At 36.3% G+C, this 23,982-nt stretch overlaps 1 protein-coding gene across 1 annotated transcript in view; it reads left to right on the top strand.

The window, feature by feature from the left end:
* The window catches only part of LOC123659184 (GTPase-activating protein), a 38,884-nt gene that overhangs the window by 9,063 nt on the left and 5,839 nt on the right, over positions 1 to 23,982 (top strand). Inside the window, exons 2-13 of the mRNA XM_045594441.1 lie at positions 5,869 to 5,989; positions 13,251 to 14,055; positions 14,134 to 14,249; positions 14,349 to 14,541; positions 14,858 to 15,006; positions 17,911 to 18,127; positions 18,908 to 19,111; positions 19,714 to 19,857; positions 20,460 to 20,554; positions 21,600 to 21,710; positions 22,570 to 22,709; positions 23,329 to 23,467. Of these exons, the coding sequence (XP_045450397.1) occupies positions 5,869 to 5,989; positions 13,251 to 14,055; positions 14,134 to 14,249; positions 14,349 to 14,541; positions 14,858 to 15,006; positions 17,911 to 18,127; positions 18,908 to 19,111; positions 19,714 to 19,857; positions 20,460 to 20,554; positions 21,600 to 21,710; positions 22,570 to 22,709; positions 23,329 to 23,467 (2,434 nt within the window). The remainder of the gene's footprint in view (positions 1 to 5,868; positions 5,990 to 13,250; positions 14,056 to 14,133; positions 14,250 to 14,348; positions 14,542 to 14,857; positions 15,007 to 17,910; positions 18,128 to 18,907; positions 19,112 to 19,713; positions 19,858 to 20,459; positions 20,555 to 21,599; positions 21,711 to 22,569; positions 22,710 to 23,328; positions 23,468 to 23,982) is intronic.

Below are 23,982 nucleotides of genomic sequence, written 5' to 3'. Positions count from 1 at the left end.
AGGAGAAAATCCTACTGAGGGGCGTTAAGTGTGAAGCGTTTATTTATTTATTTACTAGCTGCCCGGACAGACTTCGTTCTGTTAAAAGTTGAAAGTAAATTTTTTTTTAATTACATTTTTTTCGTATTAAAACCTTCCGTTGGTCTTAAGAACAAATAAATTAGCCAATTTGGTCGAACCATTCTCGAGCTATGCGCTTAGCACAATTAATTTTTATTTAGATAAGATTTATGCTGTACTGCATAGTATAATATTGAATTATTCAAAAGGTGGCCTTAATCCTAATAAGTTTATTGTAAATGTACTCTAACGCAGCACCACATATATGTTTATTTTTTTAAGGTTACGAATATTAATGAGATTTTCATCATTTAGTTTCATTATTTTTACTGTTCTTGTACAGTAAAAATGCTTTATTTACAGCATTATCAACAGTCAATCTACATTCGTGTTATTGATACTTTCCGGTGTATGACATTCGTTCACTATCGCACATTTACGCGAAGTAATACGAGTTGAAATCGGATAGTGTATCCGCAATGATACATCATCTATATACATAAAAATGAATGTTTGTCTGTATGTCCTTTATAGAATCATAAACTATGCATTTGATCATGTCATGATCTTCAGCAAACTGTTGTGCATAAAACCCACAAAGGTTTCTGAGTTGGTACGACAAAAAAATAAAAATATAATAAAAAAAGCGTAGCCACGCGCGCATTGTTCATGTGTATACCAAGTGCTTTTTGAGTTAAATGACAACTTTTAAATGTATGTTGCTATTTACATAGATATGTTTGATAGAAAATCAATGGTTAAATTTTTGTGATTAATAATAATAAAATTTGATACAGAAAGTACTAAGAGTGTTAGATCAATCCACGTTTCGGACCATTAGAAAATCTCACATGTTATAAAGTAATTTAAATGACTTTAAAATTGCTGCAGTTAACGCTCTTTACCTCCGATGTCTGAGGCAGCTAAGACAATTTAGAGATTTTAGAGCCCGTTTCACCGTTTGTGGATAACGCTATTTGACGGATGACGGTATTCAACATGCTGTTGATATATTATTCTTCTTTACTATTGAATTGAATTTAGTTTTCATCGAATATTTATGAGAAATTGTATTCGCAAGTTTGTGTCGAAAAGGACGTGTTCAGCTTTCATTTATATATAAGAAAATTTGTACCACAAGAGGTCATTTTAAGTTAAATATACCGACATAAATGTTTCAATGTTTTTGAGAGTTTATTCTCATAAAAATATAGTAAGTAAAGAAACCTAAAATGGGAAATCCAACTTATGTATGCTAGAAAAGTAAGAGTTGATATTCAGGATTCTAAAACGTCAACGGAAATTCTTTTTATTTAATAGATTCCTTTATCCTATTGATAATTCCTATCCAATTAGGAATATCCTATTAATATTGTTACTTTGGATGTTCCTAGTAATTATGATAAATGATTAAAAAAGCTCGTTTTGGGACTTATTCTCTCTATTTTTCTCGATCATTTTTGAAGTAAAACTTCTTTACGCATGCTTGACTTGGAGAGTAAAAGCTGGTGAATGCGTTACGAGAGCGTAACGAAAAGTGTGATCGGGCATGGCGAAAGGAAGTTGAGAGAGATATATAAGCTAGTGAAAATAGAAAGAGAGAGAAGTACGTTTTTTATATGAGTATTTATTTATTTGTACACGTTGTTTATTACTGTAGTCTCTAGTTTAAACTAATGTCAACAAAAGTTTTCAAAATCTTCTCCCAAAATTGAATTTAAAAAAAAATCAAAATTAAATTATTTTTGTAAAGAAATGTTTTATAGGGGAATGTCCTGAATGAAATCGAAATATTGTTTCATTATGAAACTTACTATCGTACATAACTATTATACGCCAAAACTATTCTTAATAAGAATTCTTGATCCCGTATCGAGGCATCTAGTTCAAATTCGGAGGCGTAACGTAGCGTATTCGGTACGACGATGAACGAAGCCGGAGTGCAAAGTGATGAGTGATGCGAAATTGTACGCGTGATCGAACGGCGGGCGGCGCGGCTGTAGCTATCTGCAACACGGCACGCTCCGTGAATGGGCGAACTAGCGTTTTTCATTCAGCGTACCCATTCATGGAAACTCGTCGTTCCGTTAATGAAAAACGCTCTCATTAATCTTTATCGATGCGCGCTCTCGCCTTGACGTTTCCTCACGTGGCTCGATAATTCCATTCAAAAGTACTATCAATGATAAGATTACGGAGCGTCTCTTATCGAAACAAAATATCAATAGCTCGACGCTCGTACGATTGCACGAATTAGCGTCTTGTGTTTGCGAAATTGTTTTTGTAATTATCTGAGCGGGCGTGCCTCACGGGGCAACGGCCTCGATAATATACGCAGTTATTCATTACCGACTAAAATGTCTTGTGATGAATTTACATGAAGTGTAAAGATTTATACTGCATACTGATAATACAAACTAAACTGAAATATGTACAAAAAAGCTTGATATAAGTATTACGTTTATGAACATTACATTAGGTAAATGCGATATAAGGTACTTAGATGTATGTATAAGACAGATTTGGAAATGTTTATGTGATAACTACCTACTTAAATTAAAATTACATATTCATTGTACATTCAAGTCTGAATAGGACCATAGTAAGTTCGTCTAACTAAATCTATTTAAAAAATTTAAAAAAAAAATTAGAACAAAAAATTTAACTCGAAAGTATACGTAAATGACTTTAATATTGGTGTTATTTTTTACAACATTAAGTATTTCTATGACAATTAAATATCATTCATTGCAAATCACCTGTGGTTGGACCATTTGTAATACCTAATCATGTGGGTGAAGACCTAGATTCAAACCTACTCCTGTGTAGGAGTAAGGACCTTAGGACGTGTATTTACATGACTTGAATTATAAATTTAAAGTCCTTCACTTGTATATTATTGGGAAAAAGTAAGACATTTTATGATAATATATTATTTATTGCATCTTGACCAAATTAATATTCAAACGAATGACTAATAATCTTTACTATTTTAACTCTAGTCGACTTCTCGGTTCATCTCTATTGCTACTCTACTCCTATAGACAAATAAATATTTTAGAATAAAATAAAATATAATAGACTATTTATTTGTTCGTCACGTTGTAGTTGTGGCCTATAATTTACTTCTTCAAATAAAAGCAAAAATGCAAAAATCAACCACAAAATTATTACGAGTATCAACTGTTAATGTGTACGAGTAGTATATATTAATTAGTGTAGAAAACTTCGGAACTTCGCTACTGGCTAATATTAAAGCCAAGACTACTTACACAATCGTTACATTTTAATTCAAGTCACTAATATGTTCTATATATTCTAGTGTCAAACAATTTTTTCCAGACGTCTTATTCATTCATTCCAACGAAATAAAAAAAAATAATTTAGATGGTAAAGTTATGTTTAAAGTTATTTATACGATCCATCTAAGTACTTATTATTATTACTTATACGATTGAAGCTTGATTTCAAATATTTTTAATTTATTCATGTTTTGTTATTATTCATAAATTATTGCAATGCACCGAAATTTTTGCCTGTCTTTGTAATGAAGTTACAAGTATAATATTTGAGCGAGCATTGGTAACTCTCGATTTCGAAAGAGCGCGAGCTACGCACCAGTGTGGAAATATCATAATGACGGCACTCGCTATTGTTGCCACAAACTACAAAGCAAGTATACGTTTCCTCAGGTACCCATGGCGTTGTTCAAAGGTCCCGTTTCACTCCCACGACCCAGTTCGATGGCGTGTGTTACCGTCGCCGATGATGGCGGTTGTTTTTGCATCAACAATTATTTACAGTTTGTCGCAACCAGCTAGTTTCTCTCGTAGTCCAATTACGAATTTGTGGGAGTGCTCGACGTACCTGCGTTACAAGGTCTTTGTTTGGCCCTAACAATCGCCGTAATCTTGGCGGCAGTAATTATGGGTGTAATGATGAGTGGCAATTTAGTTGCAATCTTTCGAGTGAAAGGCCGAAGACGTCGGTCATAATCAACATATTCCTATCATTTAAATAAATAAAAAATTCTTTTGGTACACTAATTAAAAACTTTTTCTGAGTTTTATACCTATAGCTGTGCAAGTAAACGTCTATTAAACTTTTATATGTATTGTTTTAACGGTCTTTGGCTTAATAGGGTTTTAGTTAGACATTGAACTATTTTTAAAAAAACTTGTTTCATTTTGGAACAATAAGTTAACTAGTAAATATGAATTGTACTAAAAAGAATAAGCTTCTGCGAATGTTCAATGAACATAATGTATAGGTTCGATGGTCACCTTGCCTCGTTTCACCGTATAAAGCTATATCTGACGAGGTCATAGAGTGTGGACTGTTGCACAACGATTGGACCTTCTATTTTGTATCTTTCAATTCCTTAACACAGAAATAACGGCCTCTAATCATTTAATTCGACTGAATTGCAATTGCACCGCTATGTTATACTTCACTAACCTGCCCACATATGACAAAATATTTTTTATCGTACAATGGACCAAAAAAAAAAAACGAGAAAATATGAGCAATTAAAATCGAAACTGCCAAGGCTGCGTTTACGCGTGACATTCGAAACCTTACACGTAATTGACATTACTCGTAATATTCCATACGATAAAGGCAACAAAATTACCACTTAAAACTACTTGTTTCAATTAAATTATGTATTAGTTCAAGGTACTAAGGACTTAAATGACGATGACGCCACTCGAACCAAAACGGCTGCAGGCCAATGGCGCGTGTAATTGGAGACACCTTGTTAGGTGACACTAGGCACCGTATTCTATATGAGTTCATATGTTTTGTACGCGTGCAATGAATGAATTGCTTTACTATTAGTTACGATGTGATGCATACGCTCTAGATAATACCTATTACTACTCGTTTCATAACATTTATATTCGTCCATTAGTTATTCCTTATCACGTAGTCATCATACGCGTATCCTGCCAGCAAATACATAGAGCTATAAATACGCGTAATGATATTCTCCAGATTTGCCAAGTAGGATACAAGCAGGCGTTCTTAGATAGGATGATTAGAATATGAGTTTTACTTCTTCATTTTCATACTACTTATTTTTAATCTACTTTGTCGAACCCCAAATGTATCAAAAAATCTGTCCGTTCCTGATTCTCTAGTATCACATAAATGAATAACGATAATTTATACGTTACTAGCTGTACCCTGCGCGCGTTGCTACGCTTTTTATTATTATTTTTTTGTTTGGTCGTACCAACCCAGAAACCTTTGTGGGCTCATGCACAACACTTTGCTGAAGATCATGACATAATCAAATGCATAGTTTACGATTCTATAAAGGACATTACAGACAAACATTCATTATTATGTATATAGATTAGATTATTTTATTTATGAGTGGCACGATTGTCTCCAACTACCCACATAACTATTTTAAAGATTAAAATGTTGTATCTTGTATAAGTACGTGTCGTTAATATACATGTAAGTTAAATAGTAAAGGACTAATTGTACAAAAAAGAAACCAACCTGAATAACATACATTTTAAAAAATATACCATCTAAAAAGCATTGAAAACAATGATTTATGATAAATTTCATTTTTATTATTGTGACAAAAAAGTATTGTCCTTAAAGAGTATTTCAATAATTAGTTTTGTTTGATGAAACGATTGTTTTTAAGCATACAATGGGCCACTATCTTACCAAAACCTTACCTTATAGAAAAGAAAGACAAAGTCTAGGTTGGAATGCATTTACCTTTTAAAAAACAAGATGTTTTTTTTCCGAATATTACAATCTCATCTCTTCTCTTCTATTTACCAGGTGAAGCTAAGAATTTACCAGCTCGCAACAATGGCGCCGCCTGCCACCGAGACATATACTGCGTGCTGTCGCTCGACCAAGAGGAAATATTTCGTACTTCCACTATGGAGAGAACACTTAAGTGAGTAATGAATCATAACGATCACGATTTAGCTTGTAGCATTCCACTGTTGAGAATAGGCCTCTTTCTCCCTGTAGGAGAAGGTTTAGAGCTTAATCCGCCACGCTGTTCCACTGCGGGTTGGCGGATATCTTCCCTACTAAGAGATAACAATCGCTATCATGTGTCTATGATAACAACCGGAACCGACGGCTGAACGCGCTCTCCGAGGCACGGTGGAGAGTTCCACACAAACAGACATCCAAACTGGAAAGAACTATTTGTACAAATACATATATCCATCTCGAGCGGGAATCGAACCCGCAAACCACAACGGTTGTTGAATGTCTGTGTTGAATGAATCATAGCAAACTGTTATTCGGCAGTCTTCATTGTGGCTTATCTCGCTTTCCAGAATAATTTAAAATATACTTTGAAAAGCATGACCTTACTTAGTCATTACAAGTTACTCAGAACTTAGGACTAAATATTAAAGAAGCCCATAAATTGCCCTTTAAACGTGTAAATATTTATTGTATTGTAGATAATATTAACTGTTTTCAAATGAGCTACATTATGATATTTGACCAGCCCACATAACGGTCTCTTTGTACTGCTTCCGGGCGATCTTCCGGTTTTATCGGGTGGGAAACGCTACTAGCACATTAAATTTAGGGAGCAAACAAAAATTTTGGGTCAAGGTTTGGTTCGTTGTGAATGGTTGTCAAATTACACCGTAGTAGAGGCTCTAAAATTAAGAATAATTACAGTACGCTAACACTCTCGGGCGTATCGGGTGTGTATGGTGGAATTTGGCACACTATTGTTTTCATTCTTCCTAAAATATATGTCATATGCGTACCTGGCGTCCGTCCATAACCTCAATTGCTTATTAATTCGCACTGCGAATATTTACCAAAGTAGTATAAATAGATCTGAACTTCATTCATAATCATGTTCATTAAAATGTATTATTTACATTATTTTATCAAATATTTTAGTAACATCCGTGTAATTAATAAAATAATTTTAATGTGTGGAGAGTGTATGTTTATGCTCAGATTTTTTTATAATACCTTTTATAGAAATGTTTTAATTTATCATGATATAAAGAATATTGACTTATATATTAAGGTAGTATAATTATTTTATCACTAGTGTCTTTGTACATATCCTACTCAGAAACAATAATAGCTTGTGGAATAACTGAAATACTTTTATAATCATATCCTTTCTGATACCATAGAAAACGTTTATTTCTTCTTAAAATCGTCAATAACTTAGAAAATAAATGATGGGATGTAATTAAATTTTATCAACCAATAGTATTCTCCTCTTCGTACCTACGTCCGCTTCACTGGTATTTACGACTATAATTCGTCAAAGCAATAAACTAGTTGCTCTCACTTTCATTAGTTGTCGTATTTATAAGCACTCACCGTCCATGCAAAGTTACTTCCGTTCCTTGCATATGCATGCAGCGGTGTGATGGTGGTATAGAGTATAAACAAAAGAACGTAGAGTAACCTCATTTTTTAGTTGTAGCCGAAAATATTAATTGTTGATTGTTTGTTCGCTAATTGTGGAGTATCGGCAACTAGAATAACATCGGGTGTGAACATCTCTCTTTGAATCATCATGTTATGTAAATGTAGTACTTTAAAAGCGGCTATAAGACAGTTATTCTTAATATGTAATATATGAAGAATTTAGTTTATTTATTTCTATTTCAAAATCGTATTATATTTACAAAAGACGGAGCTTATAAAAATTATAGTAATCATAGTAAGAAGTTCTGGTTAGGAACCAAAAAATAAGTTATAATTGCATATGTTCGTTCGGGAGATAACAGCGCTTTATAAAATCTTTTGTTTTTGAAATTATTAAGCACAAATACAACGGCTAATAAACAGGCGGGATGAGCAGAGTTCGGCAGCACGTCTACAACTTAAGATTTATATTTAAGTTGATATAAATAGCATTTCTCGTGTAATCTCATACAATCGTAGTGAATGTCAAATTTCTATAATTTTGTCAACGTAAACGGTGAACGTAATATTTATTTTAGCAATAAAACTTAATAAAGCCGTTATAATTTCATTCAGTCAAACAGAAAACCGAAACAAAACTGTAACAGGATCACGTCAAACAGGATTGTAAAGGATTGAGTAAATTATATGCGTGCGATAAATTTGGAAAAGGGAGGGTTAGGGATTCACGCAGCCAACGAGGGCGGTGCGGGTGTCACGCCACGTCCCGGATGCATTTCCGGCGAGCGTGCGTCGGCGCGGAACGTTCCTTCCGCTACACCCCTCGCCATTCATTTTTGGAAATGAATGAGACACTACTAGCGATTATTATTGTAGATTCACTTAGCACAAAAACCCAATGCGGGTGACTGATTCATAACGAACAGGTATTAAAACCTGCTGTATCAACCATTGTATTGTTATGTTTTCGGTCGTAATTCATTATTATCGTGTTTTACTGGTTTTTATCTTAAACAGAGCACTACAATGATCTTTGTAATTTTATAATTTGTTTTGATGTTTGTCTTGCTATTAGTCATTATCTTCACAAAATTGACTTATCGACATTTCTTTAAATAGAAACATAGCTACATAGTTTCTGTTTTTTTTTTTATTGTTTTAAATAAATACTTTTTATTCCATACTAAATATTATTTTTCTCTATACTCGTGGATAGTTGTCAAAGGAGTGTATCGCTGTTAATTGATAAAGCGGAAGCTAGATAATGATTTGTGACCCCAGAGGTGAGCAGGACGCGCCGGCGGATATCGAAGGAAATGTCACGTCACAGTGAGAGACTTAATGGGTTCTTTGTCTCATGATACCTTATCAGCTTGACTCGTCCAACTGTGTGAGACTGTCCATGTACTGATGTTATAACAATGTTAACGATCGCTGCACCTCCAATAATCTATATGAAAATAAAAATGAGTCACCGAAATGTATGCAAGAGCATAACTTGTGAACGACTTCACTAAATTGGATTCGTTGTTATCAGATGAAGGTTTGTATGTAAATAAATATGGTCCTACAAAGTTCACCAGGTCCGCTATCGTACATTAAAAATAATAAACTAAATATCCTACAAGAAAATAGTAAAAAAATTAAAGTGCAACTCCGAGCAGATTAATAAAAAGAGAACGAATCCAGCCCTATATTTAACCGGGAACATTCATCGTATGAAGTCATTTCCAGAAGCCGTTTCACTTCGAGAACGTCATAAAAACCGATCCGTTCAAATCTCATGGTGCCGCTGCATTAGCGGAAGCTTTTAAGTGATAAATTGATGCCGGAACCTCGTGGCGCGTAAAATGATTATCGCTGCGTCAAAACGGACGGCTGGCACCGGCAGTCGTCGGATTTAAGTGCATTGCTCTGTTCCACGTACCGGCCATCCTTTTTGATTATTGAGACCGCGCTAAGAGGCAGTGTAGGTGTGGTCCGTTCCAATTATTGCATGTGAGACGTGAGAAGTACGTGTTGGCTCGCTTTAGGATGTTTCGGTTAACTTACGAGATTCGCATTGATGCTTATATATTTGGCCACAGTTATACAATCACTTAACGTTTTTCGCTTCGCCAAATTTTCAAAATAGACTAACTATTACACCGTTATTTTAAAATACGAGTTATATAAAGTCTTTTTTATTTTATATAAGTAATTAAATTTCAACATATGCCGTTTTCTTATCGATATTTAAAATAGGTTATTCACAAAATAAATATATCATAATCATTATCATTTCAGCCTATTGCAATCCACTGCTGGACATAGGCCTCAACAAGTTTGCACAAAAAATGGCATGATCTCATGTGTGTTGCCCATAGTCACCACGCTGGGCATGCGGGTTGGTCACCGCAGAGCTGGCTTTGTCGTAACGAAGACACTGCCGAAGGTGGGCCTTCGGCCTGGGTATTTCAAAACCAGTAGTTGGATGGTTATCCCGCCATCGGTCGCCTTTATAAGTTCCAAGGTGGTAGTGGAACTGTGTTATCCCTTAGTCGCCTCTTATGACACCCACAGGAAGAGAGGGGGTGGCTATATTCTTTAATACCGTAGCCACACAGAAATAAATATATAGGTATAGTATTAAAAACTGCTGTCATGCCTTATTATCACATAAACATTTAGGCATGACTAAATATGCTCATAATTTATTTCAATAAAGAAATAAATTCTGTGAGTTATCGATGTATTATTGCTTCTTTGATTTGTAATTGTGATATAAAAGAGCATGCGTGTGCGATGCGCCTGCGCCGCCCCCTCTCAGCTGGTGGCAGTTCCGCCTCCGGTTTATAAATATTAGTGCGGCGCCGGATGCTCGGCGAGCCTGTTTTATTACACGAGCATGTTTCATACTTATTGCAAAACTCCATATTGAACATTCAAACATGATTTGATTCATATTCTGTTTGTTATATATACTAAGCTGATGCCGCAAACGTTGTTTTGCCATTTATGTTATCAACCCCCTTAACACCCCCCCCCCCTATAGCTTAGGGGTATGGAAAAAGGGATGTTGACTAATCTCTGACCTACCCGATATGCATACAAAATTTGACAAGAGAATTTTATATATAAGATTTATTGCTTTGACATACTCGTAGTATCATAAATTGATTATTTGAGTCGTCTGTTGATCGCGATGACTTCACTTTGCAAACGTTATTCCAAAACATGCGCTTGTTTAGGTATTAATCAACGTCAAGTTGTCATCCGTATGATCGATTGTGATGCAAAACGTCTTCGCCATAATTATCGTGTGATGCATGCAAGTTTAAATATTAAATTAGTAAAATCTAGACACGACACGATCATGTAAGGAATATGCACTCGGTTCTAAACTAAGTTCGGTATGAGCAATGTAAACAACTCGTCATACGTACATTGTTACATTCGCGGCGTTAATTTTCATAATAGTCTTTGTGTAGTTAAATTTGTGTGGTATCACAATAAAGGCGAGTGTCGAAACTTTCACCTTTGTCGTGAACGATGCGAGCCCACGCGTATCCGTGCCGCGATGATTATCATGTTCACATCGAAGGGATTGACTACCATAAGCATTTTCTTGTTTGCTTTCTAATGCCTCCTCACGTAGAAAAATGATGTTACTGCTCTTCGTTAAATACAAGTACTAGTTAGTATAAGGGCTCTTCTTATTTTGGAAGATTTGATGATTTGTTTAACAAAAACTGTCGATTTATAATAAAAATATATAAATTCTAATGAAATCTTCAAGGTTTATCTAATATTCCGGTGAATGTAATACAAAATCTATCAATAAATAGGTACATAAGACACTGTTTTATTTCGATACTAGCAGGTACCCGCGACTTCGTCTGCGTAGGATTAGTAAGTACTTCGAGTAGCTTATTATATTCTCAATATCTATCTTTATACCAAAATTCATGAAAATTGGTTCTGCGATATAAAAGTAAATTTGTTACTACCAAATGTGCGAAGAAATATATTATTAATTTTTATTGTAATTATCGTTCACTGTTTTGACGATAATTGCTTACTCATAAAAGATAGATATATGCTGTCGCGGACTTTTTTGTAGGACTAATTAAGATAAACATTTTTTTGATGCATTATATACGTATAAACTGTACAGTTTTTTCAGTATACGCTAGAATAGCTCGCAGATCCAGTTTTTTTCCGACTTAATTGACAGTTATCGTTATATTTTGGACAATTCATATACTATCTTTAAAAATAATAGCCTATGTGTTATTCTACTGTATAAGCGCTATAATTTTAAGCTTTCATTAAAATCCATTAATTAGATTTTGTGTGAAAGAGGAACAAACATCCATACATACAAACTTTCGCGTTTATAATATTAGTAAGATATAATTATTATATATCTACCTTTTCGGTAAAAAACGAAGCTTAGCCAGCGTATTCGAAGCCAGAAACTTGTTTTGTATATCAATATTTTATTATTATAAAGAGAAAAGTTTTGTTTGTTTTAATGGCTTTACAGAAACAATACGAAATCCGTTAACTTTGAACTTTCACGTCTTGATGACTTTATAATCTTCAGGCTCCCTCCAATAAATAAATTTATACGTTATATATTTAATGACAACGTAGTCTGAGAGAGAAGCATTTTGTTGAGCGCTTTCTGTGTGATTTGGAAATTTTTATCTTACATAGGAACAATATTATTTAGATGTATACATTCAATATGTACGTTATTAAATCAAACACGAGTAACTTCAATTTTGTTACTTTTTGATTCTATTTTTTAAAGTCAGGTAAGGGTGCTTAAATATAAATTCCTTAGTTTTTTAATTTGATTCAAATAATACAGTTTCATTTCACTCTATGATTTGTATACAATGTAATAACATCAAAATTTTATTTCGATAAAGTCACTTTTAAACCTGTAAATTTGAAGTTTTAAAACCATACGTAAAACCAGATTTTTGTAATGTATTGAATAAGCACAAAAATCGTAAGGTAATGAGAATCACTTATAAATAAATAAAAAATGAGAATCACTTATACAACTAATTAAAACTAGAATATGAATTGTGTTTGCTCGCAAACGAAAAAAAAAACCGACTTAATTTATATCAAGAAGTAATATAACGTAAACAGACGGAAAAATAGTCAAGTAAACTTGTTATCAAATATTACTCAAAAATTATTCATCTCATCTCGATCAAATTTAAATGGGACAACAAGACATATCAGCTTTCGATTAAAACAGAATTATCAAAATCGGTAATCCCAATGTAAAGTTAGCGGTATAATACAACGAAAAATTTGTCAAGTAAATACGCATTATTAGATATAACACATGACACGCACCACCTTACGTTTTGAAAAAAATGTTGAAAGTCGGTCCAGTTCTGAGGTAACATACATGAAAAAGTGCGAATATTCTGATGAAAATTAAATAAATTTATAAATTAGGTACTTCTAGTAACTAGACATAGCACATACGCAGCACAATGTATTTTTATTAAAAATTATTTTGATATAAATTATATATAAGGATTTAATTGTACAGACAATCGCTTAAACGCGACGTAAATGACATAACTATAAGTAGGTATATTAAAGAAATATATCAAGTGTAAATGTTACTAATAAATATAACACTTGTCCAACACTGATAACAATTTATAGAATTCAGTTCGAACAATATTCATTGTATTTCGATAAGTGTCTCTGGTTAGTTGGATCTGTGTGGTTTTACCAAAGACAGGCTCGCTTCTATATTTGTTTTTTTTTTTCAGCCCATTTTTTGGCGAAGAATTCCAGTTCGAGGTACCACGAAGATTCAGATATCTGTCCATATACGTGTTCGATCGTGACAAACATCTCAAACAAGACAAAGTTCTCGGCAAAGTTGCAATCAAACGTGAAGATTTACAGCGATACAATAACAAAGACCACTGGTTCGCCCTGCGGCCGGTCGACGCGGATTCAGAGGTTCAGGGAAAAGCCTACATCGAACTTACGCTCGAGGATTCTAGGAAACGACTGCGCATGGACCCGAAACCACCCGACCCGGACCCGAATGCCGACAACTGCTCGACGAAGACGAAAGCTAAAAATCTCACTAGGTTATCGGAATATTGTAAGGAAAGCATGAGGTTCGGGTCGTGTTCGAGCTCGACTAGTAAAAAGCTTCTCAGTCCCGTTTCGACGGAACCGTCGCTGGCTCTGTCGCGGTCGGAAAGTTTAAAGGACCGCGCACAATGGGCAGTACGGACGAAACCCCCGATGCATGCGATGTCGGAATCTGACGCCTCACCCACACCCACCGCTGCCGACTACTGGTCGGACCCTGAAAGACATTGTGCTGCTCGCGTAGGGCCTGACACTTTAAGACTTAGAGTATTAGAATGTTCAGAACTTACGACAAAGAACGGCCAGTGCGATCCGTTCGCGCTCGTCACATTATTATATTCCAATGGACGAAGAATCGAAAGACGCACTAAACCCAGAAAGAAGACGGTCAATCCCCAATTTGATGAAATTTTCTGTTTTGATCTCGTGATGGAAGCCGATCCTAAAGACAAAGATGGCTCCCAAGCGGTAAGTTTATAACCTAACTTCGGTATTTGTATTCCGACGTTCCTTCTTTAGTATAAATTAACGAGTTTTTATTTGCAGGCCGGAGTAGCTTGTGAAGCAAGGGTATCAGTTTGGCACGACGGCGCAACACCAGTATTTCTTGGCGAAGTACGATTACAACTAAGGCAGCCAGCGCCCGCTCCTCTTTGTGCATGGTAAGATTCACATGATTTTAGACCAAATAACCTTTGATGACCATTAAAGTCTACTTTAAACGTATGGTTATCTATATTCAATGTTCGTTTATGGTGCAGGTTTTTCCTAACGTCAAGGGCGGGTGGAGCCTTATCCCGAGGTGCGACTCCGCCTGGTACTCGGCTGTCGGCAGCTGGCAGCGCTACGCTAGGTTCACTACGATTGCTATTACAGTACACTGTAGACCACGTGTTCCCGCTGCACCACTACACCCAACTCGAGGAGTTGTTCCTCAGGAGCGTTCAGCAGAAGGTTAGATTAACTTCGAAAGAAGATAATAATAATAGTATTAAAATAAAAACTTCTCACCCTCGACCGGTCCGGAAACTAACACAATACTCAAGCACAAACGCTCAGACTACGTCAAAACATTTGTATGGCACAAATGTATGCCGTCTGCGGGTATCGAACCTTCAATCACCAGCTCAACATTTACAATCTAGCGCTGTCATCGTAGTACTAACGAGTCGTTAAATGATTGTATTAAATTTGAACTCCCCAAAGAATATATTAAGATATGCTATAGCTATCAGAACACCTGTCTAAAATCAAACTTAATCTTTTTCAGCCTATCACAACTTCAGCAGTGTATATCCTCGGCGAGATAGTGTCGAGCAAGACAGACGCAGCGCAACCTCTGGTTCGACTGTTCACACACCACGATCTCATTGTGCCAATCGTGAAGGAGCTCGCGGACGCTGAGATATCGGTCCTCACGTGAGTATCAGACTAATGGCCAGTTTCAATACTCTATCTATCTCTAAATTTGCTTACTAGCGATAGATTTTTGACACAATTTATATGGAGTTAACGTCAAAATTCTATCTCTAGTAAGCAAATTTAGAGATAGATAGAGTATTGAAACTGGCCATAAGATGACTTTTTTTTATAAAGATATGTCCACAGGCTTATAATGCCCGTGCTTTTGTTATCCTAATTTTTATTTTCGTTAGTGATCTCTACTTGGTACACTATTGCAGCTTACATTAAGAAAAATCATATCTTAGTGTCGACTAAGATGACTTGAAAAGTTTTTGATGCAACTTAAACAAAACTTTACAATTTGGTGAACAAAGTACAGCACTTAAGCATAATTGACTATATACTACTTAATAACTTACATTTCTTAAAGTGATGTCTTTATTGATGTGATATCTAAAATTTGTTCAAGAAATCGCTTAATTTTTGTAAGGCGAATTTAGAGCACAACCTCATCCGCTTCGCAGACACTGTAACAAAACATATTTAAAATAAAATTGTTAAATTTTGATTTAAAAAATATTTCACATTATCGCATATAATGTTATCTTTTTACAACTAAAGTCTATGAACATAAAACTACTTTTAAGAATTTCAATTGAATATAATCACTTTGCATATATACATATTACGAAACCTACCTTAAATTTCATATAATGAGAACAAGGTGATAATTTTTAATTAAATTATTTCATAATTCTATAATAATAATAATTTCTATACCCACGGCTGTATAAGTTATCGTCACTTGATAATCGTTGTCATTATGAAGATCTCATAACAGATGTACAAACATCTGTGAGAGCAATCTGAGGTGAGCAATCTTGTGATGGGTATCATTAGAGAGCGATCACTATCTAGCAGGAGAAGTAAACTCAGACAACCATAATTATAATCGTGAAGAAATTACGGCCTTCACAATGCAACGTGACGCTTTTGTGAGAATTTTTAGAGCAATTTTCGGTTACCGCAATAATTACCTCGACAACCTTACCTTTTAACGATGTAGGTTTCTTTTTTTGTACCAAAATATTTGAAATATGTAATTATAATTCGTTTTATATCATCATAATAGGTCATTTAAATTTTTATGACAAATATTCCAGTGTGAATTTGTTGCTTCATTCAATTGTATTCAGTTTTCATAATTTCCTTTATAGCTTTGTCAAGACCGTGTCAGCAATTTTGTGAAAAATATTACATTACTCCCCACCGTGCCTCGGAGAGCACGTTAAGTCATCGGTCCCAGTTATTATCATGTACACCTGATAGCGATCTTTGAATGATAAGGTTTTGTCAGGTAAACATTTATAGAATAGTCCAGTTTCGTCAGCGTTAAAGATGTCTTCGGGATCGTATCCGGCGGCTCTTCCAGTTTGTTTTTCCAATCATCACATACTTTTTCATCAACACTCACTTTCACCGCATATTTTTCGAAAAATAATCTCGTTTCGTTTTTTGAAATTTTGAAACCACCCGTTGCTAGCACGGAACTTTTCATGTCCCAATTCTACTGCAAACTGCTGAGACTTTTCTTGAAGAATAGGGCCTCCGATTGTGATTTTTTTTGGTTTTAACCACTTCAACACACATTTCTCTACATCTTTGAACTCGCATGATTTTAATCTTTTACTGTTTACAGGGAAACCACTTTCTTCTGAAAACTTATCTTTAAATTTTAAAATTGTAGCCAATGTAATTGCGGGAACCCCGAACTTATTAGCTATGTCTAATTTTTTCGTCATAGGATTTTTGTCAACATAATTAATGATGCTTCGCTTTTCTGCGACCGATAAGGAACACCTTTTACGTTTCTGAGCCGTTTTAACTTAAATCTTTAACAATAGTGACGAGCAGAAGTGTTTACATTACTTTCCATCAAACAACAATGATTGTTTTACGAAAAAAAGCGTGTCGAAACATATCGCGACATGAATCACATACTATGAGATTAAGAGTCATACATTCGTGGGAACATTATATAAAAGTTTTGGGTTGACAAAATTCGTGAATTAGAGGTATTTATACTTTTTCTTTATAGTTGAAAATTCATTATAAAGAGGTTGTTCGCAAAAAAAATGTTCGCAATGTAAAGGTATATTTTATATTGACTCTTATGGACAATTCAAAAGGGATTAAGTAGTCCAACTTTGGAAGTACTTTACCTTACAGAAGCCCACAACAATATAATACTTCTCTCAAGTTGTGTTGTATTCCTGATATGATGAAGGTAGCTAGATAGATAGATTTTTTAAAGAAGGTCAAGGTAGGTCGGCTACGCGCTTAATATGTTCCTGATGGTCCAAGTGTCTGTAGGCTACGGTATCCAATTATTGTCAAGCAAACTGAATGCTCGTTTGCCACCTATATTATATTATAGTTTAAAAAAAAAATGAGTGTGCCTTAGACCACACGACCGAAGTACAACTTACTAAACTTAACTCTATATCTTTCTTATCTTCACTAACGTCTCCCTCTCAACTTTTGTTCGTCTCGCCCTATCACACTTTTCGTAACGCTCTCGTCACGCATTCACCAGCTTACTCCCTAAGTCAAGCGTGCGTAAAGAAGTTTTACTTCAAAAAATCCCCATCTTAACATATAGAGCCTTGGACATGTGGCAAACTGTGTACGAATAATTTGTTTCAATGGGTACATATACCTACATTGCAATTTGCATCACGGTAACATCGTTTCTCACCACCATGGGTAGACCGGTATAGATCTCTTACAGAGATAAGTTCGCCCCTGCCAATATTGTTTGTAAACACGATTTATACTTATGTTTTTAAAGTGTAATAAAGAATATAAATATATTAAGCGTGGACGTGTTCAGTGAGTATAAGTGCTCGTGTGCCGCAGCGACGCGACGACGATCTTCCGCGGCAACACGCTGGTGTCGAAGATGATGGACGAGGCGATGCGGCTGTCGGGCGCGTCGTACCTGCGCGCCGTGCTGCGGCCCACGCTGGCCGCCGTGCTGGCGGAGCGCCGGCCCTGCGAGATCGACCCCGCGCGCGTGCGCCCCGCCGCCGCCGTCGCCGCGCACCTCGCCAACCTCAAGGACTACGTCGAGCGGGTAACGCGCCGCCGCACCTCCCGCACCTCCCGCACCTCCCGCACCTCCCGCACCTCCCGCACCTCCCGTACCTCCCGCACCTCCCGCACCTCCTGTACCTCCCGTACCTCCCGCGTGTGGATGAGTTTAGACTGACAGCGGTGGGAAGAATGAGCCATTAGGATCTGTTTCTACTCAATTATTAAACTACTGCTTTTAGATTCGTATTTGCGATTAGAAATATCTCATAACTGTGGTAAAACAGACCCGATAAGGTAAAAAAAAAACTAAGTTTGTTCCTAAAGTTTTTGATGTATTACTTACCTATTCATTTTCGTCATCGTATTCAACTATATTTATCAGGTATTTTTATTCGTAAATATGAATCTTAAGGTAGTGTTTATTAATATGGAGAAACAGGTCTAAATGGCCTATTCTATCTTCTGCTGTTAAAGTCTATTCGTAATTTATTAGCAGGGCTCACTTTATCCACAACAGGTGAAATCAGCCCTTAATCAAAGAACTGCTTATATTCCGATGTCTATTGTAACACTTAACACGAAAGCTTCATACTCAATTAACCTTTTATTATTATTATATATATTGTAAAGGAGAAATTGAAAGAACAAAAAAAAAACATTATCAAAGCCTTTATTGAAAAATTTACGTTTAATCGAATCAAAAAATGTATATTAAATTAGATTTAAGTTATTATACAAGCTAAAATTCTAAAAGACGTCCGAGAGACTTAGCCCCCGACCTCTAGGTCGGGGGCGATGTCATAAACGGTCCGCGGCGCAGGTGTTCGCGGCCATCACGGCGTCGTACGCGCAGTGCCCGGCCGCCATGTGCCGCCTGTTCGACGCGCTGCGCCAGTGCGCCGTGCGCCACTTCCCCGCCAACGCGGAGGTGCGCTACTCCGTCGTGTCCGGGTTCATCTTCCTGCGCTTCTTCGCGCCCGCCATCCTCGGCCCGCGCCTCTTTGACCTCACCACCGAGCAGATTGTGAGTGTACACTTGTACTACTTGATAAATCCTTAAGGAAATAAGGACGCTCCGAGAAGCCTGTGAACGCCCCAGGAGGCTACTGAGCTTTTGGAAGGAGTTGGGCTGGCTGAACTAGTCAGCCCTCTTTTCACGCATAATGGACCACCTTTGCGTCTAAATGCGGAAAACCGAGCCCAATACAATACAATACTACTTAATAAGTTCGATCTCTGGAAAATAATTGTTTGATCGCAAACGAGAAAAAAAACTACCTGGAGAAACCTTTCGCCTACATGGAGGAAGAGGCCTATGCCCAACACTGGGATTTTACAGGCTGAATGGGAATAAACGATAAAAAAATCGACTTCAATTACATCGACAAGTAGTACGAGGTGGTAATCGATAAAGCAGTTAATTAAATACGCATTATTAGGGATAACTCAAAATGTAATCGTCAAATCTTTATGAAATTTATATGGTATCACATGACGAGCACCAGTTTTCGATTTAAAAAAAAATCATCAAAATCAAGTGTTGTATGAGTAAAAAAACAAGCAAAGTACTTACTTGTAAAATACAACTTCAACTGTAGTCTATAAACCCTGTCTAATTATTTCCAGGATCCCCAAACAAACCGAACGTTGACGCTGATCTCGAAGACGATCCAGTCGCTGGGCAACCTCGTGAGCAGCCGCTCGGCACAGCAGGTCTGCAAGGAGGAGTACATGGCCGAGCTGTACCGCAGCTTCTGCACGCCTAGACATGTTAGTAGACCTTACATTACTAACATAAAAATGTCTGTATGTTTTCCGTAGTCAATCGATTACTATATAAAGTTTCATTGCAAATTTTTTATTAGTAAAAGAATAATTTAAATTAACTTTATTGCGAATATACGCAAAGGTGTAACGTTTTAAACAGTTACAAGCTATATTCGGCTGAGTGGCATGCAATATCATTATATTTTTTAGTCACATACTTTATTAAAAATAAAAAAAAATTTAAACCAAAATTACAATAAATATGAACAATACACCACAATACACAACGTGCGTAAGTAAGCTAATGTGTTTATTGTGGTTTTGTTTCTAATAAGGCCTATACACACACGCAAGTACGTAAAGTTTCGATGCGGATAACACCAGTAACGATTATTGATTGATAGTATTGTAATCTAGTTTATAATTTCAAATGAAACTATATATGTTTGTGATGCTCTTTATCCTTATTGTATTGTTTTATTGTTGTGGGCTCGGTTTTCCGCATTTAGACACAAAGGTGGTCCGTTATGCGTAAACTCTTTATCCTTATTAAAACATGATTTAATTATTGACGATGTAGTAACATATAATGTTTGACCGTGCAGGTGCAAGCAATAAAACAGTTCCTAGAAATAATTTCCACAAGTTCGGACACACAAAACAACAACGTTCAGGAGACTCCAGTACTGCTTAAAGAAGGGTAAGACGCTCATTATTTACCCTGAAATCCTCTCACTATACTTAGCACTTCAGTTTATCTTCCGAAATTTTCTATAATCTAAAAATTATGTTTTTTTATGCATCATTTGGAAAAGTTATGGGTATGTATCATTGATTTTAACGTTTTTTTGAGTTTACGTTTTATTTGAGTTTGCTTTCGATTGTATTATTATATGTTTGTATAATTATTTCGTCTCGTATTTTATTTCTTGTTAACTTATTACGAATCTTTAATTTATTATTATTTTACATTGTGTCTTATATAACAATTGATTTCAGTTTCGCTTTCTATTCATACAAAGTTAACTATAGTGCGTTCAGTGAGCCGAGATACCAAATGTGAGGTCATTCAACTATGCAGGGTTTTGTAACCTTTTTTTACATACACAAATTTTTAAAATGTAAAATATATTTATATTCTGATAATTACTGAATTAAATATAATTATGTATATAAGATTTGATACTTCTTAAATAATAATTATCGAAATATAAAAATCACCCCGAGCGCTTCAGGACACGGAATGAAATAAAAATAAATAATACAAAATCAAAGGGCCGTCCGCGGTCCGATTGTTTTCAAGGCCAGTTAAAATATCGTTCGACCTTGCAGAGACGTGCAGCAGATAGCAAACAAACAAGATAGAAAGAGACAGACAATATTTTCTTTGTTCCGCCGTCGCTCCAAAACAATGATGGACTTTGTTTACATTTGGTATCTCTTCTCGTTGAACAGACTTTAGGTATATTATTGAATTGAGTTGCTATAGCTCTCCACAAGACGAATACACTACAAAATAAGAACTTAAAACCTCATTTCATCCTACAATTTTAATAACAATATTCTTTTTTTGTATACCATAAAGAAACAAACCAAAATTAATACAAGACGTACAATGGTAGTCTTATTGCTAAGAACGATCTCTTCCAGACAACCTTTTATTTCAATTGTAAAACTTAGTAATGGTTGTCTAGTAAGGCAGTAGGTAGCAAGTGAGTGCTTTATTTATTGTATGTCTGTCGCAGGACGATGATTAAGCGGTCGGAGGGTGTTCGAGGCGGTGCGGGCTCCCCTAGGAGACGTTGGGCGCGCTCAGCGTATGCGCACTGCAAGCGGAGACACTTCCGGCTCACCAGGTGACTATATATAAGCGTAGTCGACTATGAACATAGTGCCATCCATTGCAATTTAGTTCATTTATATGACTCGTAATTTTTCTGGGATAAACAAGTTTTCTAGTAAAGTTAAGCCCATGGTAAATTATCGCAGAAATTCAGCATTCGGCAATTTAGCTAACACCGCTAAGATCTGAACCTGCAATTTCCTAGTTAAGTTAGACGTGTTCTATTTGCTGAGGTGTCTCTGATGTTATGTCTGATGTCTATACGGATGCCTCCTCGTATTCGTGCCTACAACTGCCTTCTGAGTTATGTATTAAATCGACGAGTGTTTATATTACTGCAAATCACTCTTATTTTTATATATGCAAGTTATAATAGTTTACTAGTTCCGCCTCGCGGTATCATCCGCGTTAATTTGAGGAAAAAACGTACTAAAGCTTAATATAGCTTATATAGTGTTCGTCGGTAAAAGGGCTATCCAACACAAAAATATTTTTTCAATTCGAACCAGTAGCTCCTGAGATCGGTGCGTTCAAACAAACAAACTCTCGGCTTCGTTATATAGTATAGATACGGAAACAAGTGTAGTCAGATATCGCTCTATGTATTTGTGTATATATGTGTACGTATGTATGTATAATTATGTATCTACGTATATGTGTCTATCTAAGTGTATGTATTAAAACTTGTAAGTATGTAATATATTATAGTTATTTAGCTATTTTCTTTATGCTGTTATTTCTTGCACTGTCTCCCCTGTTATGTGACATCATATTATGCGAATCTCTTCTAGGGATAAGTCCACCATTACCATCAACTATACGCGTAACTTTCCGTATATTCTTTTTTAGTGCAACAGAGTATATGTTGACAGTGGGGAGCTGTCGTGGTCGCGCTGCGGCGCCAAGGGCTCCGGCGCGCACCGGCTGGCGCTGGCCGGCGTGCTGAGCGTGGCGCCCGTGGACTGCCCGCCCGCCGGCGCGCCGCTCGACGCCAACAACATCTTCCAGATCGGTGAGTCGCGCACGCACACACCTATGCATGCGTAGGCACACGCTTAATTCTATATCGGTGAGCAGGCACGAACGTACACATGCACGCAAACGTACGTATGCACCCACGCATGCTCGCATTTCTATTTGAAGAAATTCCTAAGTTTTTTTTTTTGTTTATACAGGTATAAAGTCCCATTGGTGTATAATCGCTACCTAATATGCATTTTACGTGTGAATAACATTAATTTTTATTCATATGATTAACATGCTAATTTTATTGTTAAGTGTAACTGTCGCCAAACACATTATAACCAGAATAGCTAGAATTTCTGGTTCAAGAGAAAGTCAAGCGTGGAAAAGAAAAGATTAATAAAAACGATTTAAATATTCTATAATAATAATTTTTTCTAAAATGTCAAACAGATTAAACTATTTTATTCTGGTATATAAATATATTTAATATATTTAGACAATTGTGTTACCTTTTCACAATAGCTGTCAACTTTTTCGTTATTAAGACACTTACGCTTCAGTAATCCCGCCATCGGTAGGCTTTTTAAGTTCCGAGTGTGTAGTGGAACTGTGCTATTGTGTGAATAAAAGAATAATAATTAAAGTGTAAGTATATCGCCGGGCAGTGCACCGCGAGCGCGTGCTGTTCGTGCAGGCCAGCAACTGCGTGGAGCGCGCCGAGTGGCTGCGGCTGCTGTCCGCGCTGTGCCGCCGCGCGCGCGCCGCGCCGCACCTCGGCTACTACGCAGACTCCAAGTGGACGTGGTACGCATCCTCAACCATTTCTACTGTACGCACGATATCGCACGATATCACACGACCGGACGTTGTACGTCGAACTTGAAGCCGACCAGCCGGCCTTGTCTGCCACAATAGCTAGATATCCTTGGTTAAAGTTTTGAGATTAGAGGAAGAATTTAAAGCTATTATAATACCTTTCAGCTCCACGTCTGACTTCACCTTAGCTCCGGTGCTGTGGGCAGTGCAATCCATGCGCCGTTTTGCAACTTTATAAGTTATTTTCGTACAGGAGTACGTAAAAACGAAAAAGGAGTACGTTAAAGTATACCACATAGCAATGACATAAAAGTTTACTGTAGTTCACAGGAAAAAAATTTGAGACTTTAGGATGAGACTTAGGATTACCCAATGAGAGCTTCGTGGAGAACAATGTTATTAGTCCTTTTTTTAGATGTTAGAGAGAGTGTGCCGCCGGGGCAAGGTTTTTTATTCATAGTAAATACAAATAATGTGACAATAATATTAATAGGGTCGACTTT

Source organism: Melitaea cinxia, chromosome 2, assembly GCF_905220565.1.
Source record: "Melitaea cinxia chromosome 2, ilMelCinx1.1, whole genome shotgun sequence".
Classification (NCBI taxonomy): Eukaryota; Metazoa; Arthropoda; class Insecta; order Lepidoptera; family Nymphalidae; genus Melitaea; species Melitaea cinxia.
This window is presented reverse-complemented; position numbering and strand designations above follow the sequence as displayed.